We start from the raw sequence: 26426 nt of genomic DNA on the forward strand, positions 1-26426 counted from the left end.
CATTCACTGACCTAGGGGGTATCACTAAGGGGCCAAGCTACATGGTGCTCTGCCCGCCCCCCAGCTCCCACGGCTTTGCACATTTGGGATACCCCCTAGGTCAGTGCATGGAGCTCTGACCGGCTGGAGAGGTGGGTAGCACGAGCACCTGTTCCGCCCCCAGCCTCACCAAGCGCTTGCGCAGCTCTACCAGAGCACCGCCGCCGCCACGCTCCGAGCATAACTTCCAAACTCCAAAACTCGGCTGCCGAGTCTTCCAGCATCGGCTGCTCTAGGAGTGCTCTCTATGGTGGGCCTGCTGCCGGACAGAGAGTCTTCCACAAAGAGAGTCTTCCAGCAGCCAGCCCACCATAGAGACCACTCCTAGAGCAGCCGATGCTGGAAGTCTTGGCAGCGGAGTTTTGGAGTTTGGAAGTTATGCTCGGAGTGTGGCGGTGGCGGGGGGTGGCAGCAGTTCCCTGGGAGAGATGCGCAAGGGCTTGATGAGGCTAGCGGCGGAACAGGCGCTCGCGCAACCCCCCTCTCCAGCCGGGCACAGCTCCATGCATTGACCTAGGGGGTATCCCGAATGTGCCAAGCTGCGGGAGCTGGGGGGGGGCGGGCATAGTGTCACGTGGCTTGGCGCCTTAGTGATACCCCCTAGGTCAGGGGTGTCCAAACTTTTTTCAAAGAGGGCCAGATTGGATGAAGTGAACATGCTGGAGGGCCGAACATTTTTCCGAACATTCTTTGAACAATTACAATTAAATGCAAATGAATTATTTTATGCCAAGTTAATTGCAAATGGCATACTTTTCATTTCATAACATTAAGATCAACTGACAGCTGAGTTTTCACAATGTATGCATCTTTTCCCTGAAGACTCCTGTTTAGTACATTCAGATGCTTTCTTTCCTCTTTCCCTCTTACTTGTCTATCCTTCCTTCCACCCTCCCTTCCTCTTTCCCTTCCTTCCTGCCTCCCTTCCAGTTCCCTCCTTCCTCTTTCCTCCTGCCTGCCTGCCTGCCTCCTTTCCCTCCTGCTTATCTATGCTTCCTTCCTTCCTTGCACCTCCCTCCCTTCTGCCTGCCTGCCTTCTTTCCTCTTTCCCTATCCTCCTATCCTTCCTTTCTCCCTCCCTCCTTCCCTGCCTCCCTTCCAGTTCCATCCTTCCCTCCTTCCTTCTGCCTCCTTCCTTCTGCCTCCTTCCTGCCTGCTTGCCTTCTTTCCTCTTTCCCTCCAGCGTGTCTGCTTTTCTTTCCTTCCTTCCACCTCCCTTCTGCCCTCCTGCTTTCTTTCCTCTTTCCCTCTTGCTTGTCTATCCTTACTCCCTCCTCCCCTCCTTCCCTTCCTTCCTGCCTCCCTTCCAGTTCCATCCTTCCCTGCCTTCCTGCCTTCTTTCTTCTCTCTCCTGCTTGTCTGCTTTTCCTGTGTGTGCGTGCACGCGAAAAAGAGGTAGTGGGAGAGAAATTTGAAAGGTCTTCTGCTTTCGGAACTCGGAAATACCCCCCCCCACTCCCCTTTTGCTCCAGCGAGCACGGAGCTTGACGGAGGCAAAGTGTGTGCGCGCGCGCGAAAAAGAGGTGGTGGGAGAGAAATTTGAAAGGTGTTCTGCTTTCGGAACTCGGAAATACCCCCCCACTCCCCTTTTCCTCCAGCGAGCCTAGGTCAATGAATGCGTTCTGCCCGGCTGGAGAGGAGATTTGCTGGGCGGCTGCTTGTGAGCATGGTCACCTCATGACTGCTTCGCCCCTGAGGCTGTGCCCGGCTCTTCAGAAGCCCGCTCACAAGGGAGCAGCCACCCGGCAACTCCCCACTCCAGCCAGGCAGAACACTACTCCCCTACCTAGCGGTATCCCGAAGGCAGCAAGCAACATGAGCGCCTTTCCCCCAGCTCCCACGGCTTGGCGCCTTCGGGATACTGCTAGGTCGGTGAGCGGTGCTCTGCCTGGCCGGAGGGGCGGGCTTGTCCAGGGGTTTATTTTCAGGGGTGGGCTTATATTTTTGCCCACGTGAAAAATGTGGGAAGGCGTTAGTTTCGGGACAGGTTGTATTTTCGGGGAAACACGGTATATACCGCTTCACAGTGCTTTACACACCTCTGTAAGCAGTTTACAGAGTTAGCATATTGCCCCCAACAATCTGGGTCCTCATTTCACCAACCCCGGAAAGATGGAAGGCTGAGTCAGTCTTGAGCCGGTGAGGATCAAACTCCTAGCAGTGGGCAGAGTTAGCCTGCAATACTGCATTCTAATCACTGCACCACCACAGCTTTAATGAAAACAACATTAGACATTGGACTACATTTTCCAAGAAAACACCCAAGCTCAGAGACCACTAAGGACTCCACAGAGAGTTCTTTCTAATGCAACAGCACTTTGTATTTTGATCAGTCCAAAATCATGGGCAGATGGCCATTCTTCAGAGTGAAATAATTAGCATACAAGTTGTCAATGTCAAGCAAAAGTAATTTTTATTGATCCAGGTGCTTAGAAACATTTTTCACATATGTTAAAGCTCCTGACTTTCAACTGAACTTTTTTTTAAAAAAATGTACCGGTAATTGTCTTTTAAATTATAAGAAGCAATATAGAAAAGTTTTAGATATTGAAACGTGTACAATATGGTCTGTAGAAGTTGTTTGAGCATAGAAAAAATGTTGAATTGCTATTTTTCTATTTGTTGGCAGATATCCGTGGTCTCTGAAGAAAGATTTTATGCAAAGTGGAATCCAGCAGCAACACAGTTAAAGTCCGGTGAAGTTAATTTCAAGACTGGAATTATAGCAGGAAGGCTAGCTATAAACAGATTACACCAAGAGCTGGGAGCTAAAGGTTTTAATCAGGCAAGAATTGGGTCAGCTTGTATTGTGGTTGGAAGAGATGGCATACTGGAGAAAGTTGAGCCAGGCACTGTGGCTTGATGTCTTGTTTGCATATACTGGACGGAATCATAAAGTAGTAGTCAGCTTAATGAGATGGGCAGATTTATGTTAAGAATATACCATAGTTCATTATTAGCAGCAAAATAATTTAAATCCACAATTACTTGTCTACTGATTCACTTATTGCAGTCATGACTGGAAACCAGAATCCTGATTTATTTGGTTTTTTGCTTTGCCAATTTTTTTCCCCAGCTACGAGGAAAGAAAATCAAGAAATAGATTATTAACGTTGAATGAATTATGATTATTTTATTTATTTGAAAGCCTGTAACTGGCTTTTCCATGACTAGGAACAAGTTATATGAAAGAGAATTCTTATGATCTTGGTTAAAGGAATGAGATTCTAAATGTTCGTTTAAAGTTAAAATCCAAAATGAGGTTACTGATTAACCAAGTATATGAATATTTCTTCTGATTGGGTAATCTCACTAACTTTCTCTCTTTCAATGTCCTCTTGTTCATAGATTCTAAAAATTGTGACACTTGCCCTAAGATGCCCTAAATGAGAATTGCAATATGAGTATAGTATTAATTTAAAATATATCCATCATCTTATTTATTTTTTTCTCAAAATACATTTTTAGGTCTTTGTAGACCAAGTTGATGAAGATATTGTGGCTGTGACCAGACATTGCCCTAATACACACCAGTCCGTTGTGGCTGTTTCTCGAACAGCTTTTAGAAACCCTAAGACTTCCTTCTATAGTGAAGACGTTCCCCAAATGTGTATTCCAGGTAACCTGATCAATCCCCAAGCAGGTGTTTCTATCTATCTCCTGTCCTTCCAGCAAGCCTAGCAGTTGGCACAATATTGTTGGGCAGTATTAATGTTTGGCCCTATTATGTGGTATGAGCCTTCTTTCTAGAGCTCTTGGAATAAATGAGCCATCTGTCAGGAACAGTTAGTCCTTTACTTACGAGCACATTTGGGCCAGGCATGAAATGCTCTCATCTTCACTACCGATTTGGAACCGGGAGCGCTCGCTCACGTGCGGCGCTTCTGCGCATGTGCAGAGTGCATCTGTGATGACATCTGGGTGGGTGGGCAGAGCCTCCTGCTGGCGCCACTACAGGTTTGCCCACCTCTGAATTGGCCCCAGAATTTCCATTGCTAAACAAAGCAGTTATTAAGTGAATCGTACTCAATTTTACCTTTTTGGCCATGGTTGTTAAGCAAATCACACAGTCGTTAATTGAATCGTGCAATTGTAAAACGAATCTGGCTTTCCCCGTTGATTTAGCTCATCAGAAGCTGGCTGGGAAGGTGGCAGTCACACAATCCTGGTATCCTGCAACCATTGTAAATACATGTTGGTTGCCAAGCACTCGAATTTTGATCACGTGGCTGTGGGGATGCTGCTGTAGTTGTAAGCACAAGGACTTGGGGTTGTAAGTCACTTTTTTTCAGTTTTTAGTTCTATTGTAACTTTGAACAGAAGCTAAACGAAGGGTCATAAGCTGAGGACTGTCTGTATTCAGTACAGATATTTTAGTACATTGAGGCAACTTACTGAGATATAATATCTTTTGACACTTGGATTTCTCGTGAATCCACCACATTTGGATGAACATCCTTTGGAGAAATATTTTAGTGTCTAAAATTTTAAATTTTTAACAGTATTGCAGTATTAAGCATGTATAGATAAGCCAAAATAGTTACATTTCCCATCACATGACAGGTTGCATTATGTAATCAGATGATATAGAAGTAATGTATCCCATGGTATATATGGTAGCATGATATAATGTAATATATGGATATCTCTGAGAGTTTAAGGAAAGATGGACCTTTTAGATTGCTTAAAATAAAATCATTGCTTATTTATCCTCTAATGATTTCAGAGTATAAATTATTTATACTCTGATTTAAAATGATTAATGATTTTAAATACTTGTACTGCTGCTTGTTAATGGTAAGTTGATACTATTTGAGCATAGTTGAAATGAATACATGTAGTCCACGACTTACGACCACAATTGAGCCCAAAAGTCACATTTCTAAGTGAGAAATTTGTTAAGTGGGTTTTGCCCCATTTTATGATTTTTCTTGCCATATTTGTTAAGTGAATCACTGCAGTTGTGACATTAGCAACATGGTTATTAAGTGAATCTGGATTCTACATTGCCTTTTCTTGTCAGAAGGTTTGAAAAGGTGATCACATGACCCCAGGACACTGCAACTTTATTAAATATGAGGCAGTTGTCAAACATTTGAATGCCAATCACATGACCATGGGGATGCTGCAAAGGTCGTAAGTGTGAAAAATGCTCATACTGCCGTTGTAACTTTGGTCATTCATTGAACTATTGTAAATCAACGACTACCTGTACGTATTTTGAACATAGAATGAATGTAAAGGAGGATAAGAACAACAATAGTGACATTAGAAAAATACATATTGTTTTGTACTTAGAGCCTTGGTGGCATAGTGGTTAGAATACAATATTGCAGGCTAACTTGCCCACAGCCTGGAGTTCAATCCTAACCAGCTCAAGGTTGACTTAGCATTCCATCCTTCCGAGGTCAGTAAAATGAGGACCCAGATTATTGTGGGCAATACACTGACTTTGTAAACTGCTTAGAGAAGGCTATAAAGCACTGTGAAGTGGTATTGCTATTGCTAGATATAAATGTATGCCAAATAACATACAATAGGATTCATATGATCTTCAATCCTTAGCTCTGTTCTTGACTTGGAGTTGGCATAATAGCTGCTTTTTTCTTACTGTTCCTATAGGTAAAATTGAAGAAGTAGTTCTTGAAGCTAGGACTTTAGAGAGAAGTGCAGATCCTTATAAAAAGGATGAACATACAATCAATGGGTTACCTGAGTATACAGTTGAACTCCGAGAACATATACAGGTTAGTTCGTTCTCTCTCTCTCTCTCTCTCTCTCTCTCTCTCTCTCTCTCTCTCTCTCTCTCTCTCTCTCTCTCTCTCTTGCTCTCTCTGTGTCTCTCTGTCTCTGTCTCTCTCTGTTTCTCTCTGACACACACTCTGTCTCTCTCTTGCTCTCTCTCTCTCTCTCTCTCTTGCTCTCTCTCACACACTCTGTCTCTCACTCTGTCTCTCTCTGTCCCTGTCTCTGTCTCTCACTCTGTCTCTCTCTCTCAAATTTTAAGAGTTACCTGATTTTAGCTGCTTTTCTTCTCTTATTAGCTCAAGGAAAGTAAAATAATAAAGCAAGCTTCAATTTCCACAAAAGGTCCTAATGAATTTGTTCAGGAAATAGAATTTGAAAAGCTTACACCAGGGAGCGTGATCATATTTAGGTAAATAGCAATAATTTCTACCCATTGTATGGAGTTTATTGGAATGGGAGACTAACATCTCTTATTTGGTGGTAATATTGTAGAGTTAGCCTGGATCCAAAGGCACAAGATGCTGTAGGAGTACTTCGTAACCATCTAATCCAGTTCAGTCCTCACTTTAAATCTGGAAGTCTGCCTGATGACAGTTCAGAAGCTATACTGAAAACCCCCTTTTCGGTGTAAGTTTGTCTCTATGTTGAAACTTAACAAGAAGAGGTAAAGTTACACAAAGTCTCCTTTGCTTGTTGTGTAGTTCTGTCCTGTGTTCAAAACAGTCATGATGAATTAGTAAGACAAAAGCATGTTTGGCAATTAATATGATGTTACTTTTGGCCATTAATGCTTTAGACCTTAGAGAAAGAGGTAAAGGTTACCAAGACTTTTTGTACACATTTTCTTGAAAGGAAATGTCGTTCAGATGATTCAGACTTTGGCATTAGTGTGCTTAGCAATGACTTCTTGCCAATCTTGTTCACTCTTGTTCAAAGAGTGTTATTGTCTCTAAGACTGAACTACATATTATGGTGAATGTGTCATCATAGTTGTGCGTAAGAGATGTGGGTATTTTTCATTAAATGTCACTGGTAGGATGTATTCATCCAATGTACAATCACAGCAGGGAGGGAGCGGAAATTTAATCTTCCCTTCTCCCCACAGTAGGCCTTGGGAAATCTGTCCAAATTCAGTCCAAGAGGAAAGCTCCTTTTTGCATTTTCTTCCTGAGCAAATAACAGCTAGAGATGATAATTTTGGAGCTGTAGTGAAAGAGGCGATATTTTTAATATAATTATATGATTGCCACATTATTTTCTCCCTTGTAGAATGATTGAATTATGACATGTATCTGTGATTTAGCTGGATAAGAGATCAAAATGTGTAATTTTGGAATGACAAAATAAGATTCACTTTCATGCATCTCAAACAGACAAGCTGTAATCAGCCCTTAATAAGAGCAGAATAAAACTTGGTGAGAGAATTCTTGGAGATCTCAGCAGTATACTTACATCTTGAATGCATCCTCTCACCACATCTTAGGGCTTATTGTAAACCATGGCACTTGGCCTAGATATTATGTAGTAACATATAGATCAGTGTTTCTCAACCTTGGCAGTTTGAAGATGTGTGGACTTCAACTCTCAGAATTCTCCAGCCAGCTTTGCTGGCTGGGGAATTCTGGGAGTTGAAGTCCACACATCTTCAAACTGCCAAGGTTGAGAAACACTGATATAGATAGTCCTTGACTTAAGACCAATTGCTTAATAACCTTTCAAAGTTATGATGGACCCTCCAAATGCTGCTTATTACCCATTTTTGAAGTTAGGACAGACACACAGATACATACATAGAATCACATGATTGCATTTTAAGTGCTTGGCACCCAGTTCACCTTCCGGAATGGGACAACTCGCCACGGCCAATTCAACATAGCTAGTTTACCACAATTAAAAATAAAGTCACTGGTTATCCATTAAACATAACTAAATATTTCATTGAGCATTGTGTGTTCAGATTACCATTAATATTCTTTCATTTGTGACAGCCCTTACTTTCTTGAATCCATAATTATCTTATTAGGTAACAATAAGTCTTTATAGAATTATAACATCGTCTATCTCTAGAGAGGGAAAGCAAAGATTAAAACAAAAGATTCCCATTAATTCATATTGTACATTTATACTTTCAATTAACCATAATGTCATCAATAATCCACAGCTCCAAATATAATTTTCCATTGTTAATTGTTAATCCATATAGTCATTAAGTATTTCAATTCATATATGTATCCATTGTTCATTACATCATCATTAGTCCATTTAGTATAGCAGAAATCTTTATAGTATAGAACGATCACTACCTACAGTTATACCTAGATGTTCAAATCATCCCATGATAATTTGTTTTTGGGTTTTTTTGTTTTTTTTTTGATAACTAGTGTAACTCTTGTCCCACATGGAGTTGTTCTGTGGTGAGTTGGTCATGGCAAGTTGTTATAAACCCTTTACCTTTACAGCCAGTTGCAGTGTCCACAGTCACAGCACCTCAATTTGCAAGTTTTTATCAGTTTTGGTGTTTACTTCTAGTTGCTGGCAAAAACTGCCCATTGGGGAAAATTGATTTGATTAACAACTATGATATTCACTTAATGATCACTGTAAAAAATGTTGAAAATTCAGTCCAATGATGTGATGCCTTGACTTATGATCATGGCAACTTATAACTGGGCTCAATTATGATCATAAGTTGAGAACTACCTGTAGGTCTTACATTATACACACCACCTTCATATATATTTATATTTATATATTTATTAAATTTATAGACCGCCCCCTCTCCCCAAAGGGACTCGTGGCGGTGTACAGACCACAATAAAACAATATACAAACTTAGATAATTATAAATACCCATTAAAACAAATTATATGATAGGCTGTACAGTTATAGTTAAAAATTAAAACAACCTAAAAAATCTATCCCTAAACATTTAAAATTTGAAATTTAAAATATAGGCTAGAGGGACACAAAAGCTACAGTTAGGCCAGGCCAGCTAAATTAAACAGGTGGGTCTTAAGTTTTTTACGGAAGGAGCAGAAATCGGTCGTTATTCTAATGTCGGGGGGGAGGTCATTCCAGAGGGTCGGGCCCATCACAGAGAAGGCCCTACTCCTGGGCGTCGCCCGCTGGCACTGCCTAGTGGACGGCACCCGGAGGAGTCCCTCCCTGTGAGAGCGAATCGGCCGCAGGGATGTATGGGGCAGGATGCGATCCCGCAGGTAGCTAGGTCCTGTGCCATGGAGCGCTTTAAAGATGATAGTCAACACCTTGAAACACACCCGAAAAGCCACAGGTAGCCAGTGCAGCCCGCGCAGGAGAGGTGTTACATGGGAGTATCTGGTACCTCCCATAATTGCCCGCGCGGCCACGTTCTGGACCAACTGCAGCCTTCGGGTGCATCTCAAGGGAAGCCCCATGTAGAGATGCTTGTTACAGCTAATTTCTGGGTTTTTTTTTTCTTAGCATTGCATCCAAATTAACATTGGCAGATCTAAATCAACTACTGTATCGTTGTGATGCAGAAGAACAAGAAGATGGTGGGGGATGTTACGACATACCAAACTGGACACCTCTTAAATATGCAGGCCTTCAAGGTGGAAATCTACATGTTTTTGTCTCAAACTAATTGATAATGAATATATATTTATTCCATTTCAAAATGTAACTTTCTGTATGTTTTTATTCTTATCCAAGGTCCACACTTTTTTGGGGTGAGCAGGGTCAGGGACTTCTCTGATTCCCCCCCCCCTTTTTTTTTTGTATGTGTGTGAGAGAAAGTGAATTAAACTGCATTAAACTACACATTTAAAAACATTATTTTTAAAACTACATCAAGCCTATTTTAAAGCCAGTGTTATAGTTCTTGAATGTTTCCATTGAGAAACTGTCAACAATGTAGGCCACAGATTCAGGGGCCAAAAAAGTATTTTGGGGAACCTCGTGTGACATATTGTGCTATAAGTTGAATAGATCCAATAAAATCCATGCAGTCCTGTTTGATCAATACTTGACAATACTTCCTACTTTAATTCTCAGTTTCTAGAATCTCTAGAAGTTAGAAAAACAGAAGAATACTAGGACATTAATCAAAGCTACTGGGCTAACACATACTGGTAGTAAACCCTAGTAACCCTAGTTGTTCTGTTGAGAATGATATATTTAAAAATTTAAAACTAACTATAAATTATAAAATAAGCTAAATTATGAGTTTTCAAAATAACTTCAAACTGTGATTTATATCTCTGTTTAATAGATTCTCATAAATCACAAGTATAAACTGGTGAAATTCAGATATAAGTCTAAGAACCGTGGCCTTTGTTTGTTGTCATATCTGAATATAGGATAATTTTGCAGAATATTTTCAAACCTACACCTTAGAAGAAATTAAGATTTTTATATAGGTTTGTAGGCTGGCTGAAGGTAGCATAATATATTTTTAAAAGAGGGGTGTTTTTTAAGTCTATAGAAACATCCTAAATTATTTTTCTTTTAATTAAATTTTAGATCTTTACTGTTTTCAAAAATACATGTTTCAAAGCTGTTTGTTTTTAATTTTAGAAATCTCAATATGGGCCAGTATGATTTAAAGTAGAGGTGTCTAACCTTAGCAACGTCATGACTTATGGACTTCAGAATCCAGAATTGGCTAACTGGAAAATTCTGGGAGCTGAAATCCACAAATCATAAAGTTGCCAAGGTTGGACACCCCTGATTGAAGGCATATAAATAAATAACATGATAATGCATGTCATAGTTTTCATGACCTACCGGTATATTATAAAACCATATTTCTGTGGATCCTCAGGAATAATGTCAGTGATGGCAGAAATACGACCAAATAATGACTTGGGCCATCCTTTCTGTGGTAATTTGAGGGCTGGAGATTGGATGATTGATTATGTGAGCAATCGCTTAATTTCTCGTGCTGGAGCTTGCTCTGATGTAAGTTAATCTTCGCAAAAATAAATTCTCTTTGTAAACAGATATTCATTTGTTATATATTAATTTACCTGAGAAACTCTTCTTGTAAACTTGAAAGCTAATACATTATTTGGGAAGCTTTGTACAATTATTGAACAAGGATTAACCTAACTTTCAGCACTTGTTATTAATCACAGTTTTAAATTTAGCATTACTGTTTGTTTCCTTCAACTATTAGGTTGGGAAGTGGCTGAAAGCAATGTTTATCTACTTGAAGCGGGTCCCTCGTTATCTCATTCCATGTTATTTTGATGCTATATTAGTGGGTGCATATACTACACTTCTTGACTTGGTTTGGAAACAGATGTCCAGGTATGCTTTTTTTAGTATAGCTGTAGAAAGCCGGAACATGATATTGTTCAGTTGTGTCAAGCACAAAATGTTTCATCTATTTTTCTTTAAAAGCACAGGGTGACTCATTATGGCCACTGGGATAATCTTGACTGCATTGAAAAATTATTTCCTTTTTTTCTCTATATTAATTAAAGTAAACCATCTAAGTACTGCTTGGTAACACTTAGCCAAATGTGTATGTAAGTATCCTAGCTGAAAAATAATGTGTTTTAGTTGATACGGTATCTTAATTGAATGTGAGATGACTAATAAGTGATAGCTCATTCATATATTTTATTTGATGCGATCCGTTAACCGTCAGTAAACTGTTCATGGCTACTGAGCTTTTTAAAGATCATATAATGTCCATGAGACCATGAATGTGTTATCCTTCTGAGCTGTCTGTAGGGATCTGTGGGACACACTATTTGTGGTGGTTGGTGATTGCTGTTGAAACATATGATGAAGGTGCTTCTTGGGGATTACTTTTTATTGACCTGTGGTTCCCCTTAAGGTTTGTTTTGTCATTGATACTGTTCAACAACTAGGTGAAAGCAATCAGAACCCTTAAATGTTATCTTAATGTTGACAATGGGAACAAACCAAAATTATATCAGGACAACCCTGGATTACTATTGGATTTGGTAACTATTTTCAATGGTGAAATTGCATTCTAGAAAAGCGGGTGTACAATTTGGGATTCTTTTTTTATTCCTAATGGTCAGGCCTCAATTGCAGTAGTCAATCAAGTATCCATGCACTTAATGGCTATTAATTAGTGGAAGATGCAAAGATAAAATGCTGCTTGCATTGAAAGAATTTTACTGGTTATCCGGCACAATTTTAAAAATTAGTGTTGACTTTGAAAGCCCCAAATGGCTTCTAGCCTGATTATCTGGGGGATTGGATCACCTAGTATTAACCTCCCCAGGTACTTAAAAGAGAGGATCCTTTGACCCCCTGCACATTGGCAGAGGTTTAGCTATCTATTATACAGGAGGTGTGGTTATGGGATACTCTGTGCAAGAACAATGTTTGGCACCCTCTCTTCCAGCCCTTAGGAAATCGGCAAAAATATATTGGTTTTGCCAAGATTCTAATTAGAGTAAAAGATACTTTATGGACAAATTGAAAATATATTTATACATTTCCATGATATAGAAGAGGTCATCACGTATATTTGTGTTGTTTTTGTGATAACATTATCATGCAGTCGTGTTTATAATTCCAATATTATGCAAATGATATATATCAATGCAAATTTAATTTGACATGATTACACAAGCAATGTAAACCACAGTGGAAATGAGGTCCATTGCATCAAGATCCATAAAATTGAAGTTTCAGTGTAATTCTAGTGTCACTGATTTTTTTTTAATTATATAGATTTTCCTGTTCTATTGTACTTTGGACCGGAGTGGAAACCATGGTAGCTAGTGTTAATATCTAACAGTTTTATTGTTTTATTGTTGTATTAGTGCCTTTTTGCTAACTTGGTACCAGAAACTTTATGGACTTGAAAGTCTTGTTTTAATTACAGCTTTGTTCAGAATGGTTCAACGTTTGTTAAACATCTTTCCTTGGGCTCAGTCCAGATGTGTGGAATAGGAAAATATCCATCTTTGCCACCTCTGTCTCCTGCCTTAAAGGATGTCCCTTATAGGTTGAATGAGATTACAGGAGAAAAAGAACAGTGCTGTGTTTCTTTAGCAGCTGGTAAGCAAGGTCACTGGTCCATGAAAGAATCCATCTTTAAAAATATTTTGCATGTTTTGAATCTCTGCTAGCAGAAATGAAGCATTTCTTATTGGGGTCATGAACCTTGGAGATGTGGTGTTGGGAAGGCAAGAGGAGCAGTGTAGTATAAATCTAATTAAATCTGAGTGGATAGTAACAGTCATATTCCTTCAATTAGTTCCTGAAACTATACTCAGTACTTTTTCTGTCTCCCACTCTAAATTAAGAGATAACATTGGAGTTTGGACAAGGGTGTTAGATCTCTAAAGAAATTCAAAAATTACGTATTGTGATGTTTCCAGAACACCATCATCATCAGTAATTTTTAGTAGGATAGCTTCTGTTAACAAAAATAGATTCAGCAGATTCAATTAGTTGATTCAGAGCTTTCTTTCATTAGCTGGCCTTAAGAATTCCTGTTTTCTAGAATTCCATTATCCTAAGGTTTGATTGTCCCAAAGATGCTTTTTCAGGAGGCAACTGGTCTTCCTTTTTTTTCTTTGAAGACGTGTCGCTTTTCAGCCAAGAAGCTTCTTCAGTTCTGACTGGACTCCCCACCATCTAATCAGAGCTGAAGAAGTTTTTTAGATGAGAAGCAAAACATCTTCAAAGAAAAACAAGAAAGTCCAGTTGCTTCCTGAAAAAGCACCTTTGGGACAACCATGATTTGGATGACTGGGAATCTCCATAAACCTGAGAGTGTTATGAAGAATCCACAGCTGAAATTAGCTCAACCCAGTGGTTCTCACTTGGAGAACACTATGGAAAATCTCCATAGACATTTAACTACTTGGTCTCATCTAATAAAATTTTGTCTCTTTGCATAGCTTTCATGACCACAAGGTTGGGTAAATCAGTTTCTACTGACATTCTTTACATTTGTATTTGACAGTCAATTTTATATTGATGCTAAAATTCTATGAAGCTGAAACTTACCTCTGTCAAAAGTATAAAGAATAAGAATTGGAGTTAAGCATTCTGGTAAACTTCTGGAACTTTACAAACCTACATATAACTTTCAATGCTTCACCATAAGCTATATGTAATTTGTTATTTATTTTTATTGCTTTAAATATAATACCAGAAAACCAGAAAAAGAACAAAATATAACAATTCTTGTGTTAGAAATGCATTGTCAAAGAAAAGGGGGAAAACATAGTAAATCTTTTTTTTTAAATCCATACAAAGTCTACATCTCTTAGGCAACCCATTCAATCAGATCTTCATTGAATGAAAGGTACTATAAAGTTATGTTTCCAATGCTGCAGTTATCATTTTTTTGTCCATAGTAAGAGTGCGGAACATCCATTTATGTTGTCAGGTTGTCAAATTACACCAGGTATGTAACTCAATAGACTATTATCCTCCAAAAAAATTAGCTTTTGTTGCACAAATATATTTATTCAATTCAATAGTAAGTGTAGGACATTGTAAACACATGTGCTTTAAAGAAGAATTATCTTTATTACATTTCCCAAACACACACACACACACACACACACACACACACACACACAGAATATAAAAATTCCAATAATTGGTCTGCGTACCCAAGTGTATAATGTACAAGTGGCTGTTTGAAATGAGGTTATATATTTGTGGATTGTTATTACCCATCTAGTAATTTATATATTCTGTATTCTTCATTGGGTGGACTAGTCTACAAATACAGTGAGAGTTACAGTACATATGAGTTGTGCTAAAAGAAAATATAAGTAAATATGTAGGTATTAGAGTCAGGGTCATGTCAAATCCCATGTCAGATTTAGTGCTCCAGTGGCAAGCAAGAACCGAAATAAATTGTTACTTAGATAGAGCTTGACAGAGCAGTGTTACAGAGATGATTTTAAAGTTACAGTCAGATACAAGTACAAAAGATTTAAAAATATATATACCGGTAATATTTTCCTACAGTATTAAGAAAATCATGTGTTCCTATATTCCTATATGAAGTCCTAGTATTTCCTCTGTATATTTTATAGCCTTTCTCTCAACTATTTATATCCTTTCCTAACTCATATTGGTTCCAAGTGAATGTTATCAAGCAGAAAAACAAAAGGTTCATCTATCTTATCCTGTAGCTAAGTCTTGCTAGCTAATGAGGGTAAGGAAGGTCCCAATATTCATTTAAAAAATAAATAAATTAGGATGACTTTGTGCAGATGGATCTCATCCAAATTGAGTTACTCAGAGGGAATGGAACAGTGTGTGGCTCAGCCATAAATATAAAGTAAGCTGTTTTTGAAAGGTAGAGAGCTATTAAGTTTTTAAGCTTTACATCTGCTTTGTCTCTCACTCTCAGGTTTACCTCATTTCTCATCTGGCATTTTCCGTTGCTGGGGAAGAGACACCTTTATTGCACTGAGAGGACTAATGTTAGTTACTGGGCGCTACTTAGAAGCAAGGTAAAGCAGTTACAGATGTCAATAGTATCTCTGTCTGTCTCTCCCTCTCCCTCTCCCGCCCTCTTGCCTACCTATCTACCTATCCACACATCAAAGTACAGATAGCCCTTGACTTACAACCACAACTGAGCCCAACATTTCTGTTGTTAAGTGACACAATTGTTAAGTGAATCTCTTGCAGTCACTAAATTAGTAACCCAGTCGTTAAGTGAATCTGGCTTCCCCATTGACTTTGCTTGTCAGTAGGTCACAAAAGGTGATCACCCCTTGGGACGCAACAATGGTCATAAACATGAACCAGCTGCCAAGCATCTGAATTTTGATCACATGATCATGGGAATATACTACAAATGTCGCAATTGGGAAAAACAGTCATAAGTCACATTATTCAGTGCCGTTGTAACTTGAATGGTCACTAAATGAAATGTTGTAAGTTGAGGACTTGTATTATGTATACGAACAGAAAAATGAAAATAGAGATTTGTATTGGGATAAATAAGATTCTAGTCATTTAAAGCAATGCTTTATGTGTACATTTTGGTTAATATTTTCCAAATAGAAAGGATGGAATTGTTTGTTTGTGTAACCCATCCTAATCCTGGCCTGAGTGCCTTTCAGCAAATCCTCTGGAAAGCTCTTATTAAACAGAATGATTTATCCATGCAAGACTAAATACAGGTAGTCCTTGTGGGATCAGAAACTTCTTTACTAAGTGATGCAGTCATTAAGTGAGCATCTCATGGCCTGGTCTGATTTTACAACCATTTTTACTTCACATACTTTTAGTGAAATGTAATAGAAAACTTACCATTTTATAAAGCCTATCGTTTTATATTCACTTCCTTCTCCGTCTCTCTGGTTTCAGGAACATAATATTAGCATTTGCCGGCACCCTAAGGCATGGTCTCATTCCCAATCTACTTGGCCAAGGTACTCATGCCAGGTACAATTGTCGTGATGCTGTGTGGTGGTGGCTTCAGTGTGTACAAGATTATTGTAAAACCGTTCCAAATGGCACAGACATTCTCAACTGTCCGATATCTAGAATGTATCCTACTGATGATTCTCCACCTCAGCCAGCAGGCAAAGTGGTAAATTATAGCTTCTGTCTTTTTAGCTCCGTTCAGTCCCTTACATGTTTCATCCATGTGTTCGTTTGGGAGAGAAATCTTCTAGTTTTGTGAGTCGACATTAGCTCATTTCAGATTATTGCTGAAGTAGATTGATCCTCTATGGCAGGGATGTCAAATTCAAGGCGGCCCGCAGGGTGCTTAGATTTGGCCCATGGGGCTGCCCTGGAAACAACAAAGGACCAGCCTGCAGTACCTCTGCCAGTGAAAATGGAGCTCACGAGGACCATGTGTTAAGCTCCCTTTTCGGTGGCAGAGGATTGTAGGAGCCCGTTGTGGCCAAAAATGGACCCCGGGAGGGCCACGCAAAGCCTCCCTGAGCTCCATTTTGACTGGTAGAGGGCTGCAGGAAGCCATCGCGGCCAAAAATGGAGCCTTGGCGAGTGAAATGGAGCCCATCCCAGCCAGCCCCCTCTGGACATGCCCCCTCCAGGTCAAACACAAACCTGATGCGGCCCTCAATGAAATTGAGTTTGACACCACTGCTCTATGGTGTCGTGTGTTGCCTGTTACTGCCTGATGCTATTATGATTACAAAAATCCATCTTGGATTATTATGTTTGGTGACATTTGATAACATAAAAAGGTTTTGTCCTTAACAGAGGTTGAGAAGAAAATTCTCCATGAAACTCCTCCTCTGCAGTTTAATATAAAATGTAAACACTTGCCCGAAGAACTTCAATATTGCAGTATTACTTTCATTGACATAGTCTTACTGTTGTAATCAAATTCGTTAAAGGACAAATGTTAAAAAGGAAGTGGATTTTTTTTTAAATAAACCCATTGTATATATTATTGCACTGCAGTGTTGAAGTATTTCTGACCTGCTTCAAAAGGAGAAATACTGACTATGTCTGCCTTCAGTACCTTAAATTTACACTTGATATTACATAGTACAAAGGACCACTTTAAAGTTTTGAGAGTCAGTTTGGTTAAGCCTAAGGCATCATTTATTTATTATTTATTTATTTATTTCTTAGCGCTTATAGACCGCCCCCTCTCCCAAAAGGGACTCGGGGCGGTGTACAGTCCGTATCAGAAATACATCAAATTAAAATTATTAAATAGATAGATATATATATATATACATATATAAGAGGAGGATAAAAAGATATACAAAAGACTAGAAGCCAGGAGGCTGTGAGTTCTAATCCTGCCTTAGGGCAAAGCCAACTAGGTGACCTTGAGCCAGTTACTTTCTCTCAACTCTAGGAAGGAAGCAATGACAACCTGCTTCTGAAAAACCTTGTCAAGAAAATCGAAGTATCTCTAAGATTCAAACATGTTTTGGGGGTAATAAAGTACAGAGGTTAAAGTGTTGGAGTGAGTAAAGTGAGGATGTTCAGTTTCAAATTTATTTTCCGCAAATCCACTCACCAGGGCCCGCCATTCTTTATTAGCCCAACCTAGCTCATAAAATAGTTTTTCAGAGATAAAATGAGTTTTATGTAATCATTTTGAAATTCTGGGGAAACACAGGACATAAATCCAACACGCACTCTCTTGAGAGTGAGTCCATTGGACTTGCCTCTGAATAGGATGTTCCTTTACAAATGTAATCTTCCTTGTAATGTGTGTTTTGAATTTAGGGTTTTTTAATTCTTCCCTCCCAGGATCAGCCATTATATGAAGTGATACAGGAAGCAATGCAAAAGCACGCCCAAGGCATAGATTTCCGAGAGAGGAATGCTGGCCCGCAAATAGACCGAAATATGAGAGATGAAGGTATATATTCTTTCACTTTTTAAAAAAATGGATGTTTATCTTTTAGCTTCCTAAAATATCTTGAAATAAAGTGAGTTTTTCTTTAAATCCCTTAAAGATACACTTTTCCATGATTTAGAGCACGGGTGTCAAACTCGATTGCGTCACGTGACGTCGCATGACGTATCGCAATGTTTTTTGCCTTGGAGCCAGGATGGGCGTGGCCTACGCTTGATGCATCCAGCTGGTGGGCAGCCAGTTTGACACCCCTGAATTTTAGAGGAAAGCTTTCATATCACTGTGTTGTCAGTTAATGCAATTTGGGCTGCCATAAAAACCCTAGTTCATTCCGAGTGGATGCACAAAGGGCAACATTTTTATGTGGCTTTTCTGGAAAACAAGCTGGTATTCGTGTTTTGTAGGCTTTAATGTAACCGCAGGAGTGGACATAGAAACAGGCTTTGTCTTTGGAGGGAACCGTTTTAATTGTGGTACCTGGATGGATAAAATGGGAGAGAGTGATAAAGCTCGCAACAAAGGAATTCCAGCAACTCCAAGGTACTGCATAAATGATTGTAGCATTGTTGGCACGTTAAAGGCCTGATTGTAATTAACTAATTAGAAATCATTGTGAAAATATTGCTGTGAACAATGAATGAATGAATGAATAGCAATAGCACTTAGACTTATATACCGCTTCATAGTGCTTTTACATCTCTCTCTAAGCGGTTTTACAGAGTCAGCATATTGCCCCCAACAATCTGTATCCTCATTTTACACACCTCTCAAGGATGGATGGCTGAGTCAACTTTGAGCCTGGTGGGATTTGAACTGCCAAATTGTAGGCAGCCGGCAGTCAGCAGAAGTGGCCTGCAGTACTGCATTCTAACTACTGTGCCACCAAGGCTCATAATGAATAAATGAATGAATGGATGTTTTTATTACAATCACTGATCAGAATTGCAAAGAAAAACATAAAGATAATAAAAAAGAAAGTGAAAACAAAGTAAAATAGTATAATTGGTGGTGGGTTTGTTAGTAGATAATAAAAGTCTGCCTAATTTTCAGGGAGTGTTTGTTAAATTTATTTGTTGCCCATCTTTCTGTGAGCTATTCTGGCTGGCTTACAACAGTAAAAAAAAGGGAGGGAGTGATAAAAATATAAATATAACAATAGTAAAGCAATGAAACAATAGAAATAAACAATGAAAGTACAACAGTATGAATTAAAAGATGGGGAGGGGGGAGCAGGAAGCACAGGTATTACAAGCATTACAAATTTTAGCTGTCTTCAAGGAGGCTGAATCATAGCGATGTGATAACAACTATATATTAAAAAATCAGAATTTACCAAGCAAGTAGCTATAAGAAAGATTCTTGAGCCCTTATAAACGGTACAGTATAGCAGGACATGAGCTGTAGTTTCAACCGGCCCTTGTCCACAGTGACAAAGTATCAGCTCATAAGGAATTCTTTTGTATCATGTTTTTTTTTATTAAAAAAAACCTGTTTCAGTGTAAAATGCTGGTTCAGTGGAAAAATAAACTGGCTAAATTAAACACATGGAAACTCTGTCCATTGCCTCAAGGATATTCATGTTCAGTTTAGGTAGATGTGTATATAAAATGTATGCAAAGAGTTATAAACATGCAGGCATTTCTAGGCAGGAATTTTGCTTGAAATCCTCTGGATTTAAAATACAGAAGTTCTTCATGAAAAATCATTTTAAACCATTCTGTTTGCATTAAACATTAAATCTAGCAGCAGCAGCAGCTTTAAATTTTATCTGTGTTTTGCTGAGTTAAATGGCAAGATTGGCCTCATATGAAATGAGCATCTATGAATTACCCATTTCGAGATTTTTGACATATTAACACTAGATTTACACATGAATTGAATATGCAATCCAGTTCTGATTCAAAGGAAGGATTACTGGACTTGCTATGGCCTGATTTCCACATGACCTAACCCTAAACCATGGGTTAGGACAGGAGTGCAAATTCAGCCTATTTTTATTTCTTCAGTTCCTGCTTTTCTAACCCTGGTCTTAGTATTCCTCTCACTTTTTTCAGTTTCTTCCCCATCTCTGCCTGATCCTTCCTATCTTGTTTGCACTCTCTATCTGTTCTCCTTCATTCCAAAGCCGGGGGGGGGGGGGGGGGGGAGGACTGTGGCACAGATAACTCCTTCTGCTAATGAAAATAGCTGCACTGTTTCCTCTTTTTTTGGGGGGGGGGAATCAGGAAGAAAACATCCTTCTGGTTATTCAAAGAGAAAACCACAATATCAGAGTGCAAAGTCACTTCCTTTTTTTTGCAATCATAGACTAAAATAAATCCCCCATTGGCCATAGTTCCTGTTGGTTTGCTTTGCTACAGAGATAAAGAATAATGTATGTATATATGATGAGAGAAACGAACTATCCTACGGGTGTGTGAAAATAATAATTTAAAAAGGTTATACATGTGTGAATGTAGATATATGTTAACTAAATTGTCCCGCCAAATTTGAGTTCCTTCCCTGTCCAGTTTTGGAGTGAAACTCGCAACATATTGTGCAACAGGACTTGTAGCCCTTAAGATGATTGGTTTAACCTAACATGGTCAAACTCGTACAAGTCTGAAAAACATCTAAAAGAGAAGCCATTTTTGTGACATTAAATTTACATGAATCCACAACTGTTCCATAAATTATTCATGTATATTCAAAGAAGTCTAAAATCCTGAGATCCAAATTTAACTCTTGGTATCACTAGCCAATTACTGCCTCTCTTGACTGACATTACCTCTCTGAATTGTCTGGTGTATTTCTTATCAATATCAAAATAGTTTCAAAAATCATTATCTTAGCACATTTCATAATATACATGTATACATGTAAATCAGAGTTCTGTACTCTTGGTATGGCCATTAAATACAGTAACCAAAAACTTCATTTGGTAATGGAAGTGCAACTTACTTTTCTGCTGTGGCTGTTTTTATTAGAGATGGTTCTGCTGTGGAAATTGTTGGTCTATGCAAATCAACAGTTCGCTGGTTACAGGAATTGTCAGTGAAGAAGTTATTTCCATATCCTGGAGTTACTGTGAAAAGACATGGTAAGCAAATATGGCTCCGGGGTATACTGGAAGTAGAAAAATGACATTACTAATAATAGTAATAAAGTGCCCAAAATGTTTCACACTAGATTTTTTGAGCAACTCAAAATGCAACAGAGAGGTTATGACTTCCAACAGGAGATAGCTGTATTAGAGTTCTCCCTAAATCAAAAAATGGTTGGGTGGAAGAGAAATGAACATTTTGAATAGTTAAGTGGGATTGTTTTGAAGATTAAATGGGAGCAAGATATATAATTGGCTGCCTGTTCCATTGTTTGCCCTAAGCCTTCATTCATGCTGATTTACAGCCAGGATAAGAAATAATCTCACTCACAGGCCTATTTATCGCTGCCTGCATATACAGTGGAGGAATGCTCTTTCTCTCATTCCCAAATAGCCTGTCAATTCCTGAGAAGAAAAAATTAGGCAAAGAGCACAAACATAGACATAAATTGTTAGCCAACCTCCATTGCTAGAGTCAGAACAGAATGCTTTTGTTGACGCTCGGCTCACACAAATGCAGCAATAATAACAGTTAAGAAAAAAGAAAAAAGAAGAAGATACATCCAGATAAGCTTTAGGGAAGTAAAGCAGGGAAAAGAGGCTTGTTCACTTGAAATGAAGCAATCTCCTCTCCGCCCGCCCCCCCCCCCCCGCCCCTGCCCCCTATCACCGCATAATTTAGATGCGTCCCTACCCTAAGGGAGCAGGAAGATTTGTACCCTGATGAACCTAATCCATGGGAGGGGGATAGGAAGGCAGTGGTTAACCTTGGTGGACTGGGTGGTTGAAGAGCTGCTGTCCTTATGGGAAAGAAAGCAGGAAGTAATGCAGAAGCGACATGGTTGAAAGACTGTTTCCTTCCCATGGGGAATACAGTTCTTTATAGCTATAGCACCTCCCACACAGTTCAATTCCTTCTGTGAATTAGGCTCTGCAGCTCTTTGTCCACAGGGGTGAATTTTTAACACGTATCCAACAGTCTTATGTAACATTAAAAAGCATGCCCATTCAACAGCACCTATCAAGCACAGAGTGAACATTTCACTTCGTTGGGGCGGATAAAAAGGCACCCACACACATATTTCTCTTGCTATTCCTCCTAATCCTTGAGCCTGGGATCTGATAGCAAGAAAAATGGAAGAATTGACTTTGTACAGTGAAAGATTCTCCAGCTACTGGAAAACAAATGGACCTGGAAAATATGTGGCCAGAGACTCAGGGAGAGGAAAGAGAGACACCTGCCATAGTCTCAATAGGAGCAGGGCTTGTCTCCACTCCTAAACCTGCCTTGGCAGGGTACTTGCAAAGAAAGAGAAAATGAATTCTACCCCATATAGAGAATTATGGAGATTCTCAATCAGCCAGGTCATGGATGTCCCAAAAGTGCTTTTCACAAGGCAACTGGACTTTTTTCCTTAAAGACAGTTTTGCTTCTTATTCAAGAAGCTTCTTCATTTCTTCAGGATGAGAAGTAAAACATCTTCAAGGGGAAAAAAACCCCAAGAAAGTCCAATTGCCTTTTGAAAAGCACCTTTGGGACCGATATAGAGGACATATTATAACTCAAAAATATGGTTTCCTCATCCATCTGATTCCATCCACACCGATACATCGACAGTCCTAAATTCTGTTTTCCATCAGCTATTTTTTGCTACCTCCATGCTTAGGCATATGGAAGCTTGGCCTTTGCAGTATGCCTAACCTCTATCCTATACGATGATAAAGCCAGCTCTAGAACCATGTGATTTTTAGTGAGGAAAAATACTTGTTTAGATCAAATTACCATTTGTTGTTATTTGTTGGTCCTCCAGATGAAGTGGCCTTCAGTTTGTCTTGGAAACAGTTGTCCCAGTTCAGAATTGATAGTTAACAACACTGAATCTGAAGAATTTTAGATAATATATTTGTAGTAGCATCATTTTTCTAATTACAGCACAGCTATGTCCTACCAGGATGTGTCCTTAATGATTCTTTTTATTGTATCAGTCAATTGCACAAAATTGATGTTGTTTTCCAGGGAGAGAGGAGACCTTTACATATGATCAGTGGAACAGAAAAATCCAAGCCCATTTCGAAAAGCTGTTTTTTGTCTCTGAAGACCCAAATGATCCCAACGAGACACATCCAACTCTGGTTCATAAGCGGGGCATATACAAAGACAGCTACGGAGCATCAAGTCCTTGGTGTGATTATCAGCTGAGGCCCAATTTCGCTATAGCAATGGTTGTGGTGCGTATTATGGTTTTTAAAATGACACGTGGGGGTTTTTTGCATGTGTTTTTGACACTTTTGTTAGCAATTCTGAATACAAAAATTGGTTAAAATGTTGGAAGATACAAAGGTGATAGTTTGCCGGGAGAAGCAGTGGAGTAGATGGGACTACAAACAAAGCAGGGAACGCTTATGGAGCATGCTCTTCAATAAATAAGTCAGTGAAATAAATGTTACTTATAACATGGGATATAACTTCAGGACAAGTTTATACCTTTTTTATGTTTTTTAGTATTCTGTTGTTTACTGTGATATATTTTTCTACTTTAAAAAAAAAATCAAGGCACCTGAATTGTTCTTTCCTGAGCATGCTTGGAAAGCACTTGAAACGTTAGAGGAAAAATTACTTGGTCCACTCGGGATGAAAACTTTAGACCCAGAGTAAGTATTTTATTATTTATTAAATTACCACCACCACCACCCCAAAAAAAAAGAATAAAACAATTATAGGATTAAAACATGAAAACATCAGACATTAAAAGCTAAAACATGAAAATTAATAGTAAAGCAGATAAAATCCAGTGCCTAGACAGGGTGGATGTAAGATCTTGTACTAGTCTACTAGCCACTTCCAAAACAGGATAGCCACATAGGGACCCCATGCCAGTTGCAAAGCCAGGTTTTTCGGCTCTTTGGGAAGGCCAAGAAAATGGGATGCTGAGGGGGATGACAATTCAAAGCCATGGCAGAAAAAGCTCTTATAAACCCCTCCTTGGCTGATGGGATCCGGGGTATGCATATTCTGCCAGGGTGAGTTGGGTGGGCCAATGCCAAGTATGCCAAGGTTGACTCAGGCCTTCCATCCTTCTGAGGTCAGTAAAATGAGGACCCAGATTGTTGGGGGCAATATGCTGACTCTGTAAACTGCTAAGGGAGGGCTGTAAAGTACTGTGAAGCGGTATATAGGTCTAAGTGCTGTTGGGATGATGGAGACATGGTTACATAAGAAGGCTTACCTAGTGTAAATAAATAAGTCTATCACTGTAAATCGGAGCTAAGTTTTATAAACAGTTGAGTCTGCTACAAGCGTACTAATTTTCGTGTCTATCATCATAGTTTAAAGAAATTCTATAGTGTGAATAATATTTGTTTGAAGATAGATTTGACTTAATTAATAGCCAGAGGCCTGGGTCCTAAAAGGTTTTTTTTTTATTGTGATGGGATTGATTTTACAAACTGGGTCATGGCCGACAACTATTCTTTTTCATGTTAGTTTCCTCTGTATCCTGTTTTCTAGTCTAAGATATTACAAAAGGGAGTCAAGCAGCATTTTATCATTATTGTTTTCTTGATCCTTATCAAGAGGGTACATTTTGAGATGTATAAGATCCATTAATTGGAACTGAATATTTTAAACGGTAACGTCATAGAAACATCATATCAGTACATTAGTGCAGCATCACTGTTGTATTAATTAATGCAACTTCACTGCAAATAGATATTGACATCGTTTACATTCTGTTGCAGTGAATAATGTCTGAATAAGTAAATACACTCCACAGAGAATAAGATTTACTAATATAAAAAAAAACACCAGATCTAAAATCCTATAAAAATGAAAGGTGAAAGCCATCTTAATGATCTTTGTCCTAAGTATTTTCATAAAACTTGATGTGTCTTTCTCAGAAATATTAATTGACTCATTTTTTTCCTAGTGATATGGTTTATTGTGGTGTTTACGATAATGCCTTAGACAATGATAATTATAATGTGTCTAAAGGATTCAATTACCATCAAGGACCTGTAAGTATTATACTTTATCAGTCTTTATCAATTGATTTTAGATTTTCAGTTTTCATATTGAAACACTGTATCTTTAATTCTGTTTGTTTGTTTTTAAGGAATGGCTTTGGCCAATTGGATATTTCCTTCGTGCCAAGCTATACTTCTCCAAGTTAATTGGTCCAGAGATCTATGCAAAGACTGTGCTTTTGATTAAGAATGTTCTTTCTCGCCATTATGTTCATCTTGAGAGGTAGCTTTTATTTATACAATATAAAATGTTACTGTTGAACATCGTTTTTGATATATATATCAACACATATATATATAACATATATATAACACAAACACACACATAGATAGATAGATAGATAGATAGATAGATAGATAGATAGATAGATAGATACTGCCTGAATATGTGTATGATACAAAAATAAAAAAGAATGAAGGCAAAAGTTCTGCCGACGTTCAAGATAGAGCTCATACACAGAATAAAATACCTTGAATGATAAAAAGTTTTTATAGGCTGTTCCTTTCCTATAAAAAGGAACTGATATAGTTCTTTCAGTGAGAAATAATTAGAAAGTTTCATATGTCACTGTTTACTTTTGTATTTTTTATATCTTAATTCAAAGTTAATTTATATTAGAGAGAACTAGTAGTAGCAACCTGAAATCACAATCAGGAAACTATATTATATCTATGCATGCCAGTGTTCAGGAGTGGGAAAGGGGGGGAAATGGCACCAAACACACAGAAGAGCTCACGCTTCCTACATGTTGTACATGCATGCATAATTCATAGTCATGGAGCAAATGAAATGTTTTTCAAATTAAATAAAAAATCTGAAATCAAAATTTGAATATTTTAAAATTAAATGTATGTAGGATATTATTGCTATTTTATTACGCAAACATGTACAGCAATTATAGATATCTTAGTTCAGTGCTGAATGAACCTGAATCATGCAAAAGGCAGGCCTGAATTCAATTTTGGACTTTAATTTGGTTTTTTTCACTGCAAACAGTACCTAGTCTGGTATTTAGTTTGCTTTCAGATGCAATAACCAGTCAGGTGTTGAGGAATAGGCTGAATATCAATAAATTGTACCTAACTGGAAGTTAGGGAATCAGAGAAGTAAATTTTCTTCTTGCAGTCACACATGGAAATAAAGTAGACGCTGATCTTCAAAAGATTTCTTGTGCTTTTGGACAAATAAAATTCCCTGCAGCGTATTGAAAAATATAAGCTCGGGGA

General features: G+C 38.5%; 1 protein-coding gene across 3 annotated transcripts in view; it reads left to right on the forward strand.

Moving 5' to 3' along the window:
• AGL (amylo-alpha-1,6-glucosidase and 4-alpha-glucanotransferase) overlaps positions 1-26426 on the forward strand; it is a 53802-nt gene that overhangs the window by 21765 nt on the left and 5611 nt on the right. For all 3 annotated transcript variants that reach the window (XM_081946879.1, XM_081946877.1, XM_081946878.1), the window contains exons 16-33: positions 2669-2824; positions 3508-3658; positions 5662-5786; positions 6084-6196; positions 6280-6414; positions 9250-9380; positions 10592-10728; positions 10946-11079; positions 12641-12816; positions 15140-15242; positions 16108-16333; positions 17986-18097; positions 18499-18634; positions 21061-21173; positions 23194-23405; positions 23731-23828; positions 25103-25190; positions 25289-25422. In XM_081946879.1, coding sequence (XP_081803005.1) covers positions 2669-2824; positions 3508-3658; positions 5662-5786; positions 6084-6196; positions 6280-6414; positions 9250-9380; positions 10592-10728; positions 10946-11079; positions 12641-12816; positions 15140-15242; positions 16108-16333; positions 17986-18097; positions 18499-18634; positions 21061-21173; positions 23194-23405; positions 23731-23828; positions 25103-25190; positions 25289-25422 — 2480 coding nt within the window. The remainder of the gene's footprint in view (positions 1-2668; positions 2825-3507; positions 3659-5661; positions 5787-6083; positions 6197-6279; positions 6415-9249; positions 9381-10591; positions 10729-10945; positions 11080-12640; positions 12817-15139; positions 15243-16107; positions 16334-17985; positions 18098-18498; positions 18635-21060; positions 21174-23193; positions 23406-23730; positions 23829-25102; positions 25191-25288; positions 25423-26426) is intronic.

This window comes from Natrix helvetica (genome assembly GCF_964273705.1).
Source record: "Natrix helvetica genome assembly, chromosome: 3".
Lineage (NCBI taxonomy): Eukaryota > Metazoa > Chordata > Lepidosauria > Squamata > Natricidae > Natrix > Natrix helvetica.